The 16,432-nt window shown below is 49.4% G+C and overlaps 1 protein-coding gene across 1 annotated transcript in view; it reads left to right on the top strand.

The window, feature by feature from the left end:
• Prkar1b (protein kinase cAMP-dependent type I regulatory subunit beta) overlaps positions 1–16,432 on the top strand; it is a 114,052-nt gene that overhangs the window by 11,822 nt on the left and 85,798 nt on the right. Inside the window, exons 2-3 of the mRNA XM_038346098.1 lie at positions 5,296–5,466; positions 7,668–7,759. Coding sequence (XP_038202026.1) covers positions 5,296–5,466; positions 7,668–7,759 — 263 coding nt within the window. The remainder of the gene's footprint in view (positions 1–5,295; positions 5,467–7,667; positions 7,760–16,432) is intronic.

Raw genomic sequence — 16,432 nt, 5'->3', positions numbered from 1 at the left:
AGCCTTCATCCCGTGGGCATGGTGGAGGCTTCCCTCACAGCTGCCCTCAGGTACTCACTCCTCTGGACGAATGGGATGGAGTAGGAGGGTTGGAGCGTCCTGCAATCCCGATGTTTCCTACAAGAATATAACTTGTTTTTGGAGCCCCTGTCTGTACCTGTATATTTCTTTTGTTTATTTGCTTTTTATTTTTGATTTTGAAACAGTGTCTCTTTCCATACCCCTGGCTGTTCTGAAACTCACTATGTAGAACAGGCCCCGTGGAGGGCTAGGATTATAGGTGTCTTCCATCATTCACTGTTTATGAGGAGCCGGGGATCAAATCCAGCTCCTCATGCATGCTAAACAAACACTTTACCAATAGAGCTATATCCCCCCCCCCACCCTGCTGTTTTGTTTCTTGGGATAGGGTCTTGCTGTGCAGCTCAGGTTGGCCTGAAACTCATGGTCTTTCTGCCTCAGCCTCCCCAGTGCTGAGATGACAGGCAGGCATGTTCTACCAGGCCTGACTGTTGCTGGGATTTCTTCAGATCTTTGCCTTCCAATGTAGTGTGTGTGCGTGCGTGCGTGCATGCATGCGTGTGTGTGTGTGTGTGTGTGTGTGATAAAGATCATGAGGCCATCCAGAACAGGGCTCTCAGGAGCATGGAAGAGCTGCCCATTAGATGTCGTGCTGCTGGATATCCTTGGACGTAAACCTCTGCCACACTGGATAAACCATTCTTCCTCGCGAAGCCTGGTTTGGGGGTGTGTGGTAGTGGAGGTATCGTTTTTGTAGTACATTATTTATTTCGATGTTGTTTATGTCAACAAACTGGCAAGCTGAATTTCATTTTCCTCGTGACATGTTGCTCCTTCAAATTACATGGTGGCGTGTTAGGTTCTCTTCGGGTGTGTGTGACTTAGGGGGAGTGGAAGAGGAATGGGTCTCCTTTGATTCTGGGTAGGTCTGGGCTCTGGGTGTTTGGTGAGTCACACTTTTATATTATCTTGAACATTTCCATAATAAAAACTAAGCCAAGAGAAGCAATGAGAGCCTGTGGAGCCAGAGCCGGTGGAGGGCCAGCCCAGGGTCTGGTTTTTGGTCCTACCGTCCTCATCTGGGGTCTGCTCTGGGCTCCATTGTGTGCCAGGGGTTCTGCAGGGCACACCACTCCTTTCCTGAAGCCAGGGAAGCCCACGTCTGTCCTGGATCCCACTCCCGGGTTGCTTGTCCTTTTCCAGGAATCTTCTGCAACTTCTTGATGGCGGGCGTCTCTCCGGTTCCCCTCGGTGGTGTCGATTTTATATATGCGCATACTTAATGTACTATCGTTAGAGTGGAGTGTCTGGAGGGAGGGGAGGGGCCTCACCCACCTGCTGTCTTCTTGCGGGAAATTCTGTAAGAGATATTTTTAAACAGCTTTGTAGAACTGCGGTGAACGTTCTTTGTGGTTTCCTGGCTGGGCGTTCAGGATCCACTGCTCCGAGGTACTGAGATTCAGCCAGTCAGGGTGATGAAGTGCCAGGGTGGGTGATGGGCTCCGTCTCCTGGCCATGCCGATAGGTGGAGATGTGGAACCTTTGTTTAGAGAGGGAGGTAGCCCGTTGCACCCACCTCTGGGAGGAGGGGGCCTCAGCTGTCACATGTCAGACAGATGAGGTTGGGAGTTCTAGACGGTGCTGGCAGGGCTTGGCTGAGCCCTGGCACCCCTGGTGCAGCTATGCCTGCTCAGGTCTGCTTGACAAGGTCTCCTATGCTCCAGTTCCCACAAAGGTCAGCTGGAATTTTCCACGTTAGGGCTCTGTTTTTGTTTTAGACCGGGTCTCATGTATATTGCAAGTTGGCTCTGAATTTGCTATGTAATGGAGGCTGCCCTTGAATTCCCGATTCTCCTTCCTCCACCTTCTGAATACTGGGATTTCAGGTGCACTGCTTTACATGGTTCTGGGGATGGAACCCAGGGCCTTCTGAAAGCAAGCATTCTATCTGAGCCACACCCCTAATCCTGCTCTTCCAGGGGCAGCTTAGGTTGTTACAAACCTCATAGCCAGCAGGAAGCTAAGGTACCTTGAGTTCTCATAGCTAGCCTCTTTTTTTTTTTTTTAAAGTCATGGCAGATTTTAATCACAGGAAGGTTCCCAGCCTTGGCTTTGCCTGGCATTGCAGTCATCTTCCAGGATCTACATACTGTGTATCTAAAGATGGGCATCTTGGAGCTGTGGTCTCAGCCTTTGACTGGGTGGGTTCTGTCTGGGACTCTTAATTTGAAGGCATTGGTGAGAAGGCAACCAGTCCATCAATCAACCAACCAAGTTCCACACCCACCAGTGATGCACTGGGGGAATCCGTGGGCCTCCAATCTGGTAGAAGACTCTGTCATATTGATGACACAGAAAGGGCTCTGGATTTGGGATATTTCAAGAGCTGAGAGAAGACATGAGGGTTGTGGGGAAGAGGATGAGAAGTAACCCCAGCTATTCCAGAGGCTGAGGCTGGAGGCTTATGGGTTCAAGACCGGCATGGGCAACGTAGTGAGACCTTGTTTCAAAATAAAAGCAAACATAGGGCTAGAGGCACGGCTCAGTGGTTGATTGTAATATGACTAATAAAAACCCAGAGACAGATATTGGGGTTCAACCTGAAGGTCAGAAAAGCAAAACAGCAAGCCATTGGTTTTTACCTCTACTTCGGTCAGAAATGGAGACCCTGCCTCCAGGAATCTCAGAATAAGACTGTGTCTGAGAGCATATTATATTCTTCCCTAGGGCTGGGGGGTTAAAGGTGTGCACCACTACCTCCTGGGTCTATGGCAAACTAGTGAGGGTACTGGGATTAAAGTTGTGTGCCACCGTTGCCTGGTCTATAAGGCTGACCAGTGGGGCTGTTTTACTCTCTGATCTTCAGGCAAGTTTTATCTATTAAAATACAAATGAAGCCGGGCGGTGGTGGGGTGGTGGCGCACGCCTTTAATCCCAGCACTCGGGAGGCAGAGGCAGGCGGATCTCTGAGTTCGAGGCCAGCCTGGTCTACAAGAGCTAGTTCTAGGACAGGCTCTAGAAACTACAGGGAAACCCTGTCTCGAAAAACCAAAAAAAAAAAAAATAAAATAAAATACAAATGAAATATCACTACAGTTGATTACCTGCTTAGAGTCCCCCAGTGAGAGGCTGGAGTATGACTCAGTGGTAGATCTCCTGCCTAGAATCCCCCAGTGAGGGGCTGGAGCATGGCTTAGTAGTAGAGAGCTAACTTAGCATGTGTCAAGCCCTGGGTCCATTGCTAGCACTGTAAAAAATGATCAAACAACAACAACAACAACAACAACAACAACAACAAACAACATAGGAACTCTTCAGTTCTAGAAATTTCCATTTAATATTTCCAGACTGCAGTTGATAGAGGACAGGAGGTGACACCATGGGTTGTGGGATGGTCACAGCCTTCTCTAAGAAAAACGAAGGACATCCTGCCATCTTGTACTACTAAGAAGACTCCTGATGGAGCTGGAGATGAATGGTGGGGGGGGGCATTCAAGGTTCTGGGAGTGATCTGGGTAGGGCTGTTGAAAGAGTTATGAGGGGTCAGGAAGGTGAGGAAGGGGCATGAATGGGTAGAATGGGTGGCTCACCTCCTCTGGGCTCTACTTCTCCTTGCAGAATTGAGGTTCAGGTTGAGCATTCCCCCACAACTGAGACCCCTCTCAGGAGGTTCAGGGAAGGTGACTACTATTAAGATCGGGGTGAGGCATACATGAAGAAGGACAGATCACAGCTGGAGCAAGAACGAGCTTCCTGGAACTCACGTGCTCCCTGGGGGTAAGGGCAGAGAAGGCAACTCTCTAGCATGTACTCTTGTGTTTCTCCCTAAGCCAGGGCTGCATCTCTGAGGCAGCCTCAGTGCTGTGGAGGCCAGGACTCTTGAGGATATGAGTCACAGGGTTGTGCTCCTCACAGGGGTCTGGGGAGGGTCCTTCTTGCCACTGGTGGCTCTGGTGTCCCGCAGTACATCTTGTAGGTATGTTACTCCAATCTCTATCTCCATCTTCTCGTGGCCTCTCCCTGTCTTGATATCGTCTTCCCTGGGTTTTACAGATACATTCCCATCAGATTTGGGGGTCTGTTTAGATAATCTATGATCTTGTTTAATTCCATCCTTAGACTTTTTTTTTTTTTTGTGGAGAAATGGATTTCTCGGTGAGATCTGAGGTGGACATGGATTTAAAGAGGGAACCCTATTTGTTTTGTGACTGTAGTTTAAGTAATGGTAGAACACAGGCCTCCAGATGGCAGGTGGGGACACATGACACTCTAGGCATGCCAGGACTCCAGATCAGCAAGCGCTAAGGCCCTGGGGCTGAGCAACCAACCATTAGAGGGAGCAGCGAATGGCCATATGGTGGGGACAGAGTGAGGCGGCACAGATCCATCCTGTTGACTCCGGGTGGAGTACCCCGTAGGGTGTAAAATACTCAGTGGTGGCCTCAGAATATCAGAGGTTGGCATCAGGCACCAGGATCAGGTTCAGAAACAAGCTTTCTCATTACAGGAACGAAGAAAAGAGGGTCTGAGGTGGGCATTGTGGCTGGCAGAGTTGCCCATTTGACAGCAAGGGAATGTGGAGATGCCCAGAGCCTGACAGGAGATGGACCATTGTCTGGAAGGATGGTAGAGAGAGGGGCTAACCACAGTGGTTATAGGTTCTGAAGTGATGGCTTTCACCACCAGGGGTAGTAGGAGAAGAGACATCAATGGTATCTGAGGGAGGCGGGTCCTCCAGGGATGATGATGATGATCGGGAGGAGCTTGTGGAGTGAGGTGTGAGTCGCTTGCTTCATCCTGAAGACCCTGGGGACCCTGACTCCATGAGCAGGACTCTCAGGCGAGGCTTTGCTCTGACAGCTGCTCCTTGGCATGGTCTTGTCTTCTTTTCTTGGAGATAATGGGTAAAGGGCCTTGGACATGCTAAGCCAGTGCTCTAGTGTAGAACTATGACCCTAGCCCCTCATTGGGGATTGTAGGTAGGTGCTCTTCCACTGAGTCACGCCCCCAGCCCCTCACTGGGGAATTCTAGACAAGAACTCTGTTACTGAGTCATACCCCAGCCCCTCATTGGGGGATTCTAGGCAGGTATTGTTCTACCATTGAACTACATCCCCAGATCTCTTCTGACTTTTTGAGACAAGGATCTCACTTTCGGTCCAGGCTGGCCTTGAGAATCCTCCTGCATCAGCCTCCTGAGCGGCTGGGATGATGGCCTCAGTCACCACACTCAGATGACAGCCAATTTCTCACCTTCCCTTTCTTCTCTCACAGGAGGAAAACAGACAGATCCTGGCTCGGCAGAAGTCAAACTCACAGTCTGATTCCCATGATGAGGAGATCTCCCCATCACCCCCGAACCCTGTGGTAAAGGCGCGCCGCCGGCGGGGTGGTGTGAGTGCTGAGGTTTACACGGAGGAAGATGCTGTCTCCTATGTGAGGAAGGTAAAGAACCCCATTGTGTTTCCACACACGCCTGGGATGTCCCTGTCAGCCCTGTCTGCGTAGACCATGCGGCCCCATGGGATGGGAGACTTGATGATGTGTAGGATTACTGTCACCATTGCCACTAAGAACTAAGTAGTGTTTGTGTGGCTTTTCTGGCAGGTGTGGGTGTCTCAGCAGCTCCCTGTGGTTTTAAGACTTGAACGATCTTGGGGAGAAGAGGGATGGGTTCTCTAGAACAAGACAGGTTTGTAGTTCTGACCTGCTACGTACCTCTTAGTCTCCATTAAGGGCACTAAGTTACGAGGCTTAAGTAGATTCCACACTTACACCTTACCAACCCAAACTTCCCACACAGGCCTGGCCTGCAAATCCCACCGCAACGGTGCTTCAGGGGTCCCAGGCGGGAATTTGGGAGACACAGCCCAGCGTATTGTACTGTTTTAGTCATTTTCAGTTGCCTAGCTGGGTAGTGTTGATCGCTCACAGCGCTGTGTAGATATCACATTCATCAGCAAACATGTTTCTCATCTTGAGAAACAGAAACCCTGCAGCCTCCACATACCCACCCCATGCTGCCTTTGTCCCAGGATTTAATACTGTATGAGTGGAGGATAAAAACTAATATTGGCGTTATGGTAAAATCCATCTGGAAGCTGCTGGGTATGGTGATGCGTGCCTGCGGTGCAGGCCAGCCTGGGCTACACAGATGATCAGAACAAACGATAGTCTTCAGGGCACTTCCGCTCTGTGGTCTTCTTCCCCACTCATAGAGCTAAAGTTTGACTGTGTACAAAGCTTCAGATCGGAGCCGGGCGGTGGTGGCGCACGCCTTTAATCCCAGCACTCGGGAGGCAGAGGCAGGCGAATCTCTGTGAGTTCGAGACCAGCCTGGTCTACAAGAGCTAGTTCCAGGACAGGCTCCAAAGCCACAGAGAAACCCTGTCTCGAAAAAACAAAAAAAAAAAAAACAAAAAAAAACCAACAAAGCTTCAGATCATTCCATAGTCCAGGGCCACAGGCAGAGAGTGCCATGTGGTGCCCAGTTCCAGGGCTGTCGAAAGCAGAGAACAGTGAGATGTCACAGATCAGAGGAGACCAAGGGGAGAGGTACTGAATGTTACCTGACAAGGTCCTGGAACAGGAGAAGGTCATCTAAGAAAGCTAGAGATCAGATTAAACCATGGATGCAACTTATCCATCATGGATCCAGTATGGCTTCCACAGCTCAATGGGTGAGGGTCATGGCACAGTATAGAGTGTTTGCCCAGAACCCTACAGTGAGGGACTGGGGGCGTGTGGTTTAGTGGTAGAGAATCTGCCCAGATGCTCTACCACTATGCCACACTGTAACCTCTCACTGGGGGGTTCTAGGCCTGTGCTCTACCACTGAGCCACACCCCAGCCCCTCACTGAGGGATTCTAGGCAGGGGCTCTACCACTGAGCCACACCCCAGCCCCTCACTGGGGGATTCTAGGCAGGGGCTCTACCACTGAGCCACACCCCAGCCCCTCACTGGGGGATTCTAGACAGGGGCTCTACCACTGAGCCACACCCCAGCTCCTCACTGGGGGATTCTAGGCAAGCGCTATATTACTACACTCCCAGCTTTATAATATTTAAACAACTGATGATCTTTCTACAAATTCAGTGAGATAAAAAAAAAAAACAACAAAAGGTACTACGTGTCTTCTGGCACCTTCTAGGCTGGCTGTGAAGTTCTAAAGAGCCACAGTGCCCAAACAGTTCCAAAATCTAAAGATTAGACTTTTCCCAAGCCTCTTCCTGGGTCGCTGTAGTTTTCTTGCTTTTTATTTATTTAAAATTTTTCTAAAGGTTGACTGGCAAGATGGCTCAGCAGATAAACGTGCTTGCTACTGAACCTAATGACTTAAATTGGATATTTAGAATCCACATGGTGGAAAGAGAGAACTGCCTTCTGGCAGGTTGATATTTGACTGCCGTATGAACACTATGGCACATGAACCAAGCCCCAATATATAAATAAATGTAAATAATTTTATTTAAAGTGAAACACATGCGACATGCCTTACTGTTCTTTTAGCATGGCCGGATCCTAGTCTCATGAGGATGGCAGGATAGGGGCTCCAGGATGGATTATTCCTTAGTTTCTAGCAGAAGTTTGGGATGCTAGCTCTGTCCCTGAGGCTAAATGGTCTGTTCCTTGACTTCTCCCCAGGTCATTCCCAAGGACTATAAGACCATGACTGCCCTGGCTAAGGCCATTTCCAAGAATGTGCTCTTCTCACACCTGGATGACAACGAGCGGAGGTAGGCGTGCCCGGTTTACACACTCACGTGCCTGGGTTTACACACTCGCCCTTCTGGCTGAGTCATGCTGGGAGCCATGGGGATGGTGGCTTTGGGGAGAGGCAGGTTATTGATTGCTTCCTCTGAGCTTCTGAGGAAGGAGCAGTTTCTATAGTACATAGGTGTGTGCTCATCTGGACCAGTACAGGAGTCATGTCCCTGGTGCTGGGTCGGAGTTCACAGCTTCTGCACACCCCAGCTTGTAGTAAGATACAGTAATACTGCCTTTTGCTCTGATCATGTGGCTGAATCTTCCAGCATCTTCCATATGCCGGTGTAGGCCTTGTCTTCTCTGAAACAATCAGAGCAGCAGAGTAGGAGGGAAGTTGTTATTTCATTGAGAGAAACCTGGGGGCCAGGAAGGGCTCTAGGGCTGTGTTTGGGAAGTTCACTGTATAAATGATTAGAAAACCCAGAAAGTTTTATCTGGGTGTGGTTGTGTATGCCTGTAATCTCAACACTCGAGAGGCTGAGGCAGGAGGCTTGCTGTGAGTTCAAGGCCATCCAGATCGACATGAGCAAGAGCCTGTCTCAAAAAGCAAGAGCAGGAGGTAGGGAGACGGTTTGATGAATAGAGTACTTGCCGTGTAAGTGTGAGGCTTCACAGAAACAAGGCATGGTACCCACCTGTCCTCCTGACACTCGGAAGGTGGAGGTAGGAGGATCAGAAGTTCAAGGCATGTTTTCAGCTGCACAGCTAGCCCGAAGCCAGTCTAGATGACATGAAACCCATCTCAAAAATATGTGTTTTGGTTTTTTTTCTGTCTACATCAACCAATGTAGGAGGCCAGTGTGACTCTTCTTTGTTAGCATTTGAATGTGAAATGTATCCTACAAGCTTAGGTGTCCCAACTTTTTTTTTTTGTTTTTGTTTTTTTTTTGTTTTTGTTTTTGTTTTTTCGAGACAGGGTTTCTCTGCAGCTTTAGAGCCTGTCCTGGAACTAGCTCTTGTAGACCAGGCTGGTCTCGAACTCACAGAGATTCGCCTGCCTCTGCCTCCCGAGTGCTGGGATTAAAGGCGTGCGCCACCACCGCCCGGCTAGGTGTCCCAACTTTTGTTTGCATTTTTATTCAGTGTTCATATTTATCTGTCCGTCCATCAGTCTGTCTGTCCGTTCATCTATCTATCTATCTATCTATCTATCTATCTATCTATCTATCTATCCATCCATCCATCTATTGATCATCTATCTATCTATCTATCTATCTATCTATCTATGTATCGATCATCTATCTATCTATCTATCTATCTATCTATCTATCTATCTATCATCTGTCTGTCTGTCTGTCTGTGTGTGGAGGAGGGTGTGCACATATGTAAGAGTACAGCTTTCAGGAATTGTTTCTCTCCTTCCACTCTGTGAGTCCTGGGAATTGAACTCAGGTCACTAGGCTTCACAGCAAGCCCCTTTACTGCTGAACCACCTTGCCAGCTCTCACATGTTTGAACTCTTGATCTTCAGCTGGAGTTGGTATTGTAGGGGTTTGAAGAAGCCACGAGACCTGGGGCATGGTTGTCAGAGGAGGGTCTCTGGGGAGGGGGTATAGCTTTCCCTTACTTTTGGCTCATGCTCTCTGATTTCTGATTTACCAACATGTGAACATGTTAACCACCAGCTCCCACCTCTGTCAGAGTCACCCAGGTCATCCCGTCTCCCTTGCCACAGGGAGCTGACTTCCTTTGACTGTGAGCCGAAATTAAAGACTTCTCTCTTAAGTTGCTTCTCTTAAGTTGTTTTGATAGTGCTGGAAAAGTAGCCAGTATGGCCCTCCCTGGTTTGGCAAGGAATAAGGCCCCCCCCCCAAAGGTATACATGAGCCAATCCCTGGGACCTGAGAATGCTCCTTCGTGTGGCACAGAAGAACATCAGATGCGATTAATTTGATGTTGAGAGAATTCCTTCCCTAGGAACACATAAATGTCATCTACCTGCTTCTGTTAAGGTTCTAGCGACAAAGTCCAAGTTCACCAAAGCTCCCCTGGGCATTCAGTGAGCTCATTGGGCTTACAGAGCATGGGTGGAAGAGCCCCTCAGTTAACCTTCCCCAGGCTATCTATCCTAGCACCCCTGTCCTCCCAAAGGCCACATGCAATGAGGGCAAATGGCACACAGAGGAATAGCTGGAATCTCAGATGAGGGTCCAGTGACCTGTACCACCCCCTCTTTTTCAAAGGGGGAACATCATCAGTCCACAGGCAAGGTCATGATTGGCACTTGCGTGCAGGCACAGACAATGTGATAGAAATGGTGGGTGTTGGGCTCTGAGGACTGCTTTCTCCCACACTTGAGGATACGGGTGGGCATGACCTTGGATTGTCTAGGGGACTCTAAGTGGCATATGTGCCCTTGCGAGGATGGGGTGAGGGAAGATTGGGACACATGCGGAGGCTCCCTGCCACAGAACTGGAGATGGAGTGTTGTGGTGAGCAGAAAGGGATGCTACTAGCATCACGGGACCCTAAGAAGCAGGAAGGGCCTCTCTTAGAGCTTCAGAGGGGTACAGTCTGGACACCTTGATTCCACCTCTTGATTCTGAGTTTTTGGAAGTGCTGAGAAAAGCAATTCTGAATTTAGATGCCAGTTCATGGTAATTGGCCATGGTGGTCACAGGATTCCCTTGTCCAGCTGGTAGCAGTACTTTTTTTGGGGGAAATGGCTCTGGTTACCAGGAGTAAGCAGTTGATTGAAATATTCTACCCTCCCCCACCCCGCCTGCATGTGTGCACCAGAGGTTAGCCTTGGGGTCATTCCTTACCATCCATCCATCGTGTGCTTCGGAACCCAGCCTCTTCTGAACCTGGAACTTAATGATTTGAATAGGCTGTCCAGCCAGTGAGTCTTAGGGATCCACCTGTCTCCGTTTCCAAAGCGCCGGGATTACAAGCATGTGCTGTCATTACTGGCTCCTTACTTCAGTGCTAGGGACTGAGCTCAGACTTCGTGGGGCAAGCCCTTTACTGACTGAGCTGTTTCCCCAGGTTTGTCCCTGTTCTAACTTGAGCTCATGTGTCCATTTCCACTGCCATTTGAAACTTGACTTTGAATGAGTGTAGCATTCACACAGTCCAAACCTCAGCAGGTGCAGAGAGAAGGGTTCAAAGTGAAAGGTGACTTTCTGCAGAATGCCCTAGGACCATTGCTTGACTCTGGGTGGATCTTCATGGGCGCCCCTGTGGCCCCCTTCTGCTCCTTAGATAGGAACTCACCTGTCCCATGGTGGATTGCAACACAAACAGGCTGCCTCTTCTGTCCTCCACTTTCTGTGTATGTACAGGACATGTTCTTGTGTGTGTGCAAGTGTGTGTATACACATACCTATATGGGTATGTGCATGGAGAGGTCAGAGGTCAGTCTAGGCTATCATCCTCAAGCACTATATACCTTGATTTTCTAAGGCAGGGTCTCTCATTGGCCTAGAACTCACCCAGTTGTCTAGGCTGGACAGTCAGCGAGCCTCAGTGGGGGCAGTGAACCTCAGAGTCCATTCTCTTTGCCTCCTAAGGACTGGGATTATAAGTGTGTGATTTGATTTAAATTTTTAATATATTTTTAGAATTCCATACATGAGTAAACTATATTTACATCATTTATACTCCTTCTTCCCCCTCCAACTCCCTCTCCCCAACTCCCCCTGGCATTCCTTCTGTATTTATTTCACACACGCACACATGCACACACACACATGCATACACACACACGCACACATGCATACATGCACACCCTACGGAGTTCGTTCAGTGTTACTCATATGTGTTTAGGGCTGTCCACTTGTGACTGGATGGCCTATCAGGGGACCCCTCCTCAGGGAAGACTGATTCCCCCTCTCTCAGCTACCATGTACTATGGTTCTTCATCTAGAAGTGGGGCCTTGGGGACTTATCCCTGTTTGAATCCAGGTATTTTGTTTGTTTGTTTGTTTTGAGACAGGGTTTCTCTGTAGCTTTGAAGCCTGTCCTGGAACTAGCTCTTGTAGACCAGGCTGGCCTCGAACTCACAGAGATCTGCCTGCCTCTGCCTCTTGAGTGCTGGGATTAAAGAAATCCAGGTATTTTTAAGGGTTCCGTGGTTTGAACTCAGGTCCTTGTGCTTCTACATCAAGCACTTTATCCACTGGACAATCTCCTCTGCCCCTTTCTGCCTTGTTGAGACAAGGTCTCATTATGCAGCTCAGGTAAGCCTTGAACTTGTTATCCTCCTGCCTCAGCTTCCGCACAGCTGGAATTGTAGGTAAGGATACCACATCTGACCTAATTCACTCTTTTGTGGACATGGTATAGGTATATAGTTGATTTCAGCTGGATTGGCCTTCCTAGCACTGCTCCGTGATATATGATTGTAGGCAGCAAGTTCCTGCTCTGTCTGGTCATTTATAGCAGAGGCAGGTCACTAATAACACTCTAGAATTGTGAGATCTCCGGCCAAGTGGCCAAGAAGTGGAGGAAGCAGATGGCTGGCTTAATGATACCTCTTTGCAGAGCTGGCCGTGGAAGGAGCGAGTCACATGGGATGTGTGTCTGCTCTGGGTCTGTTGTTTTCCACAGAGGAAAACTCACTTTTCATATGCACACAGTAGACTCTGGTTCCTGGCCATGGAGCTGGATCCAGGAAGTGGTCCTAAGGGAGCAGGCAGGGAGGCTTCCACTCCCGAATCTCTCACATGATGCTGCTCTGTGAAGCTCCCAGAACTGCCTTCCCCTGTCTTCTTAAAACCAGGCTTAGCGGCTCTGTCTGGCTCACTGTGGTTTGGCAAGGGCAGAGTTCCAAGTCTGTAGGCGTTGAGCCCTGGCTTCGGCATCCCTCCCTCCATTCTCCCCATGTGAGTGGAATAAAGTGAACAATGCCTTGCAGCGTAAGTGTGCCTCGTTTCCTGATGGCCTCTCCCTCCAAATCCAGGGTCATGACAAGCTCATTGTCATGGGCTGAGTAATTTTGCTCTTGTCAGTTTATCCTGGAGTTTTTCTAAGCTGTATCAGAGACACTCAAGTTTGGAAAGGGGAAAGATAATACCCAATTAAATCCTTTTATTTAGAAGAGGGTTATAGGACTGGGGAGATGGCTCAGTTGGTAAAAGGCTTCTGAGTTCAATCCCTAGAACCCACATAAAAAACGGGGGCATGGTGGCACATATCTCCCAACAGAGGCAAGAGGTAGGCACAGGTGGGTCTTTGGGACTGCTGGTCAGCCTGTTCTACTTGGTTGGCCCCAAGCCAGACAGAAAAACAAGATGGACAGAAGCTGAGGAACAAGAGCTGAAGTCGCTGTGGGTCTCCAGACACATGCATACCCCTGTGTACCCATACAGATGCACCTGCACATGTATGTGTGCATGTGTGCACACACATGCACACACATACGCTGATGCTCAGTTGATAAGTTCCAGGACAGTTGTGTTTCTCGTCGGCTCCTGTGGAAGGCTGTCTGTGGGCTTTTGCACAGGGTGTGAACTTGCGGCTTCAGTTTTCTTTCTTGTCCTTTGCTGAAGACAACACTACACATCAGAAACAGTCAGCGTTCCAGTGTGTTGTCACCCCGGTGATAACATCATATCCTCCTCTCCTTCCCCCAGCAGAATAGGGATGAGGACATTGAGCAGCCTGGGTATATGCAGCCAAGGGAGCTGTTCCCTACTGCTGGGAGCAACCCCAGAATACTCTGTACTTGGGGTCTCTGTATCCTGGGGTGACTTCCATATGCAGGGAACTGGCTCTGCCCTGGTGGGTGTTGGGGGCCTGGGAGAGGCCCTAATAATGGTGCTGGGCTAGAGCTCCCTTGTATTCCTGCACTACACTTAGCTACAACTTCAGATGTGTTAAAATGTCTTTAGAGCGAGTTGTGCACATTGTGACTTTGATGACATTCTCTGGGATTGGATGTCAAATGAGGGTAATAAGACCTACTACGAGAATTTCTATAAGGGTGTAGCAGCAAAGTCTACGTCTGTATTATTGTCACCATCGCCACCCTCATCCTCAGCAGCATCATCACTACCACCACCCTAACATTATCATCACCACGACTGCCATCACTATCATCACCATTGCCACCATCACCACCATCACCACAAATATCACCGCCAACTTTAAATTTTTAAATTTTCTTCTAAATTTTTAATTAAGTGTGTACATGTGGGTGTGTGCACAGGAAGGTCAGAGGCCTTGGATCCTCTTGAGCTGGAGTTCGAGGCAGTTGTGAGCCACCCAACGTGGGTGTTGGGAATCAAACTCTTGTCCTCTGCAAGAGTAGTATCCACTCTTACAGCTAAGCCATCTCTCCATCACCACCACCGTCATTTGTTACCATTAGACTATCAAACCATTACCATCACACCAAGTACCACCACCATCGCCACCATCACGTCACCGTTGTGATGCTGCCCTCAGTCTTCTCTCGGTCCTTGGCTGGGTGGCCATGGCAACCATTTGTGGGCTTCCCCCTAGAGTTTCTCTTTGTTCCTCAGAGCCTGGCTCTGCTGCCAAATGCACCCGCAGCAAGTCCCCATCGTGACTCAGCACTCGGGAAAGTGCTGGTGTCATCTTGAGATGACTTCGGAAGTCACTTGCTGCCCTCTCCTGGACCTCAGTTACCTGGTAGGATGCTGTGGTCTTTGAGACTCCCATACTCAGAAGGAAGGTCTCCAGAGGATATTATATACAGAAGAACACTCCAGGGCCCAGTCTAGGGAAGGCCCTTGCCCTTTGCCCCAGGCTCAGCATCAAGTGTCCAAGTTGGGGCTTGAGCCAGGATGTCATCTCCCCAATACCAACCCCTTGCAGAGTTAAGATGCTCCTGACAAGTACCCCAGGGTGGCAGCAAATGCATCTTTTTGCTGAGTGTTTCCATCAGAAGCTAGGCAGGCCCTCACACCTCCCAGTGAAGTGGGATAGTTACTGCTTGGCTGGAGTCCCAGCATCCTCAGAACACAACTTCCATGGTACTCAGAAGCCCTGAGATGCTCTGGGAAGGAGGTGGAGGCCCTTGGGGCTCCATCCTGTCTCTTCCCAGGTGCTTGATAGGATGCCCCAAGAGGGAGCATGACTGAGCCCTCAGGGCCAGGCAGTGAGGTAATTAGGAAGCATTGCGTGTTTGCAGCATGTGTTGTGCCCCCGGCTAGGGCCTCATTACCTGAGCCAACAGAAGGGTGCCCAGGTGCCTCACCCAGTAGCTCCGTTTTCTGCTGCTCTAATTAAAACTCCGGCCTCTGGCCTGAGCGTGGCTCCCACAGCTGTCTCCTGTTATCTGTGTGGTCTCGCTTCCTCCCACCCGCCTATCGCTGAAGCTTGTTTTTGCACAAATTGGCTCTGGGCCTCAGGTGATGGGAAAAACACGCTGTCTGCCGAGTCATATGCAGCCAAGGAAGCTGGCTCCCGCTGCTGGGAGCTTTCGCGACCCCCTTCCTCCTCTCCAGCCTGGCAAGGGCTTTGAGGCTCTGTGCTTCCCTTTCAGGCAGTGTTGAAAAACAAAATTAGCATTTTTGTAAAAATACGAGGCCTCATTTGAAGAGAAGCTTACTGGCCTGCAGAAACAGATTCAGTTTTCTTCTTCATAAAGCCAGGTTTGCTCTGGGCTGAGGTTTGAGTGAGTCTTTGGCTGTATCCAGGGACTTGGATGGGAACTTAGAATCTGAAATTGGAAGCTTGCCTTTAATGATACTGGCTTTATTTTCTTTCTTTCTTTCTTTCTTTCTTTCTTTCTTTCTTTCTTTCTTTCTTTCTTTCTTTCTTTCTTTCTTTCTTTCTTTCTCTCTTTCTCTCTTTCTCTTTCTCCCCCTTCCTTCCTTCCTTCCTTCCTTCCTTCCTTCCTTCCTTCCTTCCTTCCTTGCTTTCTTCCTCCTATCCTTCCTTCTTTTTCTGTTTTGAAGCATTGGGGATTGAACCTAGGGTCTGTACATGTTAGGTGAGTACTCTACTGCTGAGCCACACCCCAGCCCCTCACTGGGGAATTCTAGGCAGGTGCTTTACCACTGAGCCACACCCCAGCCTCTCACTGGGGGTTTCTAGGCAGGGGCTCTACCAGTGAGCCACACCCCAGCTCCTCACTGGGGGATTCTAGGCAGGTGCTCTATCCACCCAGCCCTTCACTGGGGGATTCTAGGCAGGGGTTCTATCACTGAGCCACACCCCAGTCCCTCACTGGGGGATTCTAGGCAGGTGCTCTATCACTGAGCCACACCCCAGCCCCTCACTGGGGGATTCTAGGTAGGGGCTCTACCACTGAGTCACACCCCAGCCCCACACTGGGGGAGTCTAGGCAGGGGCTCTACCACTGAGCCACATCCCAGCCCCTCACTGGGGGATTCAAGGCAGGCACTAGAATAGAATAGACTTCTATGATGCATCTTTATCCCTCTTTTTTTTAAGGCAACGTCTTGCCAAGTTTCCCAGGTAGGTCTTTACTCTGTAGTCTAGGCAGACCTTAAACTTTCTGTCCTGCTGCCTCAGACTCCCAGATAGCTGGGATGCCTGGACCTTGTGGCTCTGTAATGGGTGTTCATTATCTTGAAGAGCCTACCAGTGTTTTCCTTGAGGCTAGAATGTTAATAGTGCCATTTAGCACAGAGATGAAGCAGGCTGCCCTGAGCTGCCTACATGACCAGCCTTTAAGAGAAGAGTAGTTTTCCTTGTGTCTAGAATTT

Source organism: Arvicola amphibius, chromosome 10 (assembly GCF_903992535.2).
Source record: "Arvicola amphibius chromosome 10, mArvAmp1.2, whole genome shotgun sequence".
Classification (NCBI taxonomy): Eukaryota; Metazoa; Chordata; class Mammalia; order Rodentia; family Cricetidae; genus Arvicola; species Arvicola amphibius.
This window is presented reverse-complemented; position numbering and strand designations above follow the sequence as displayed.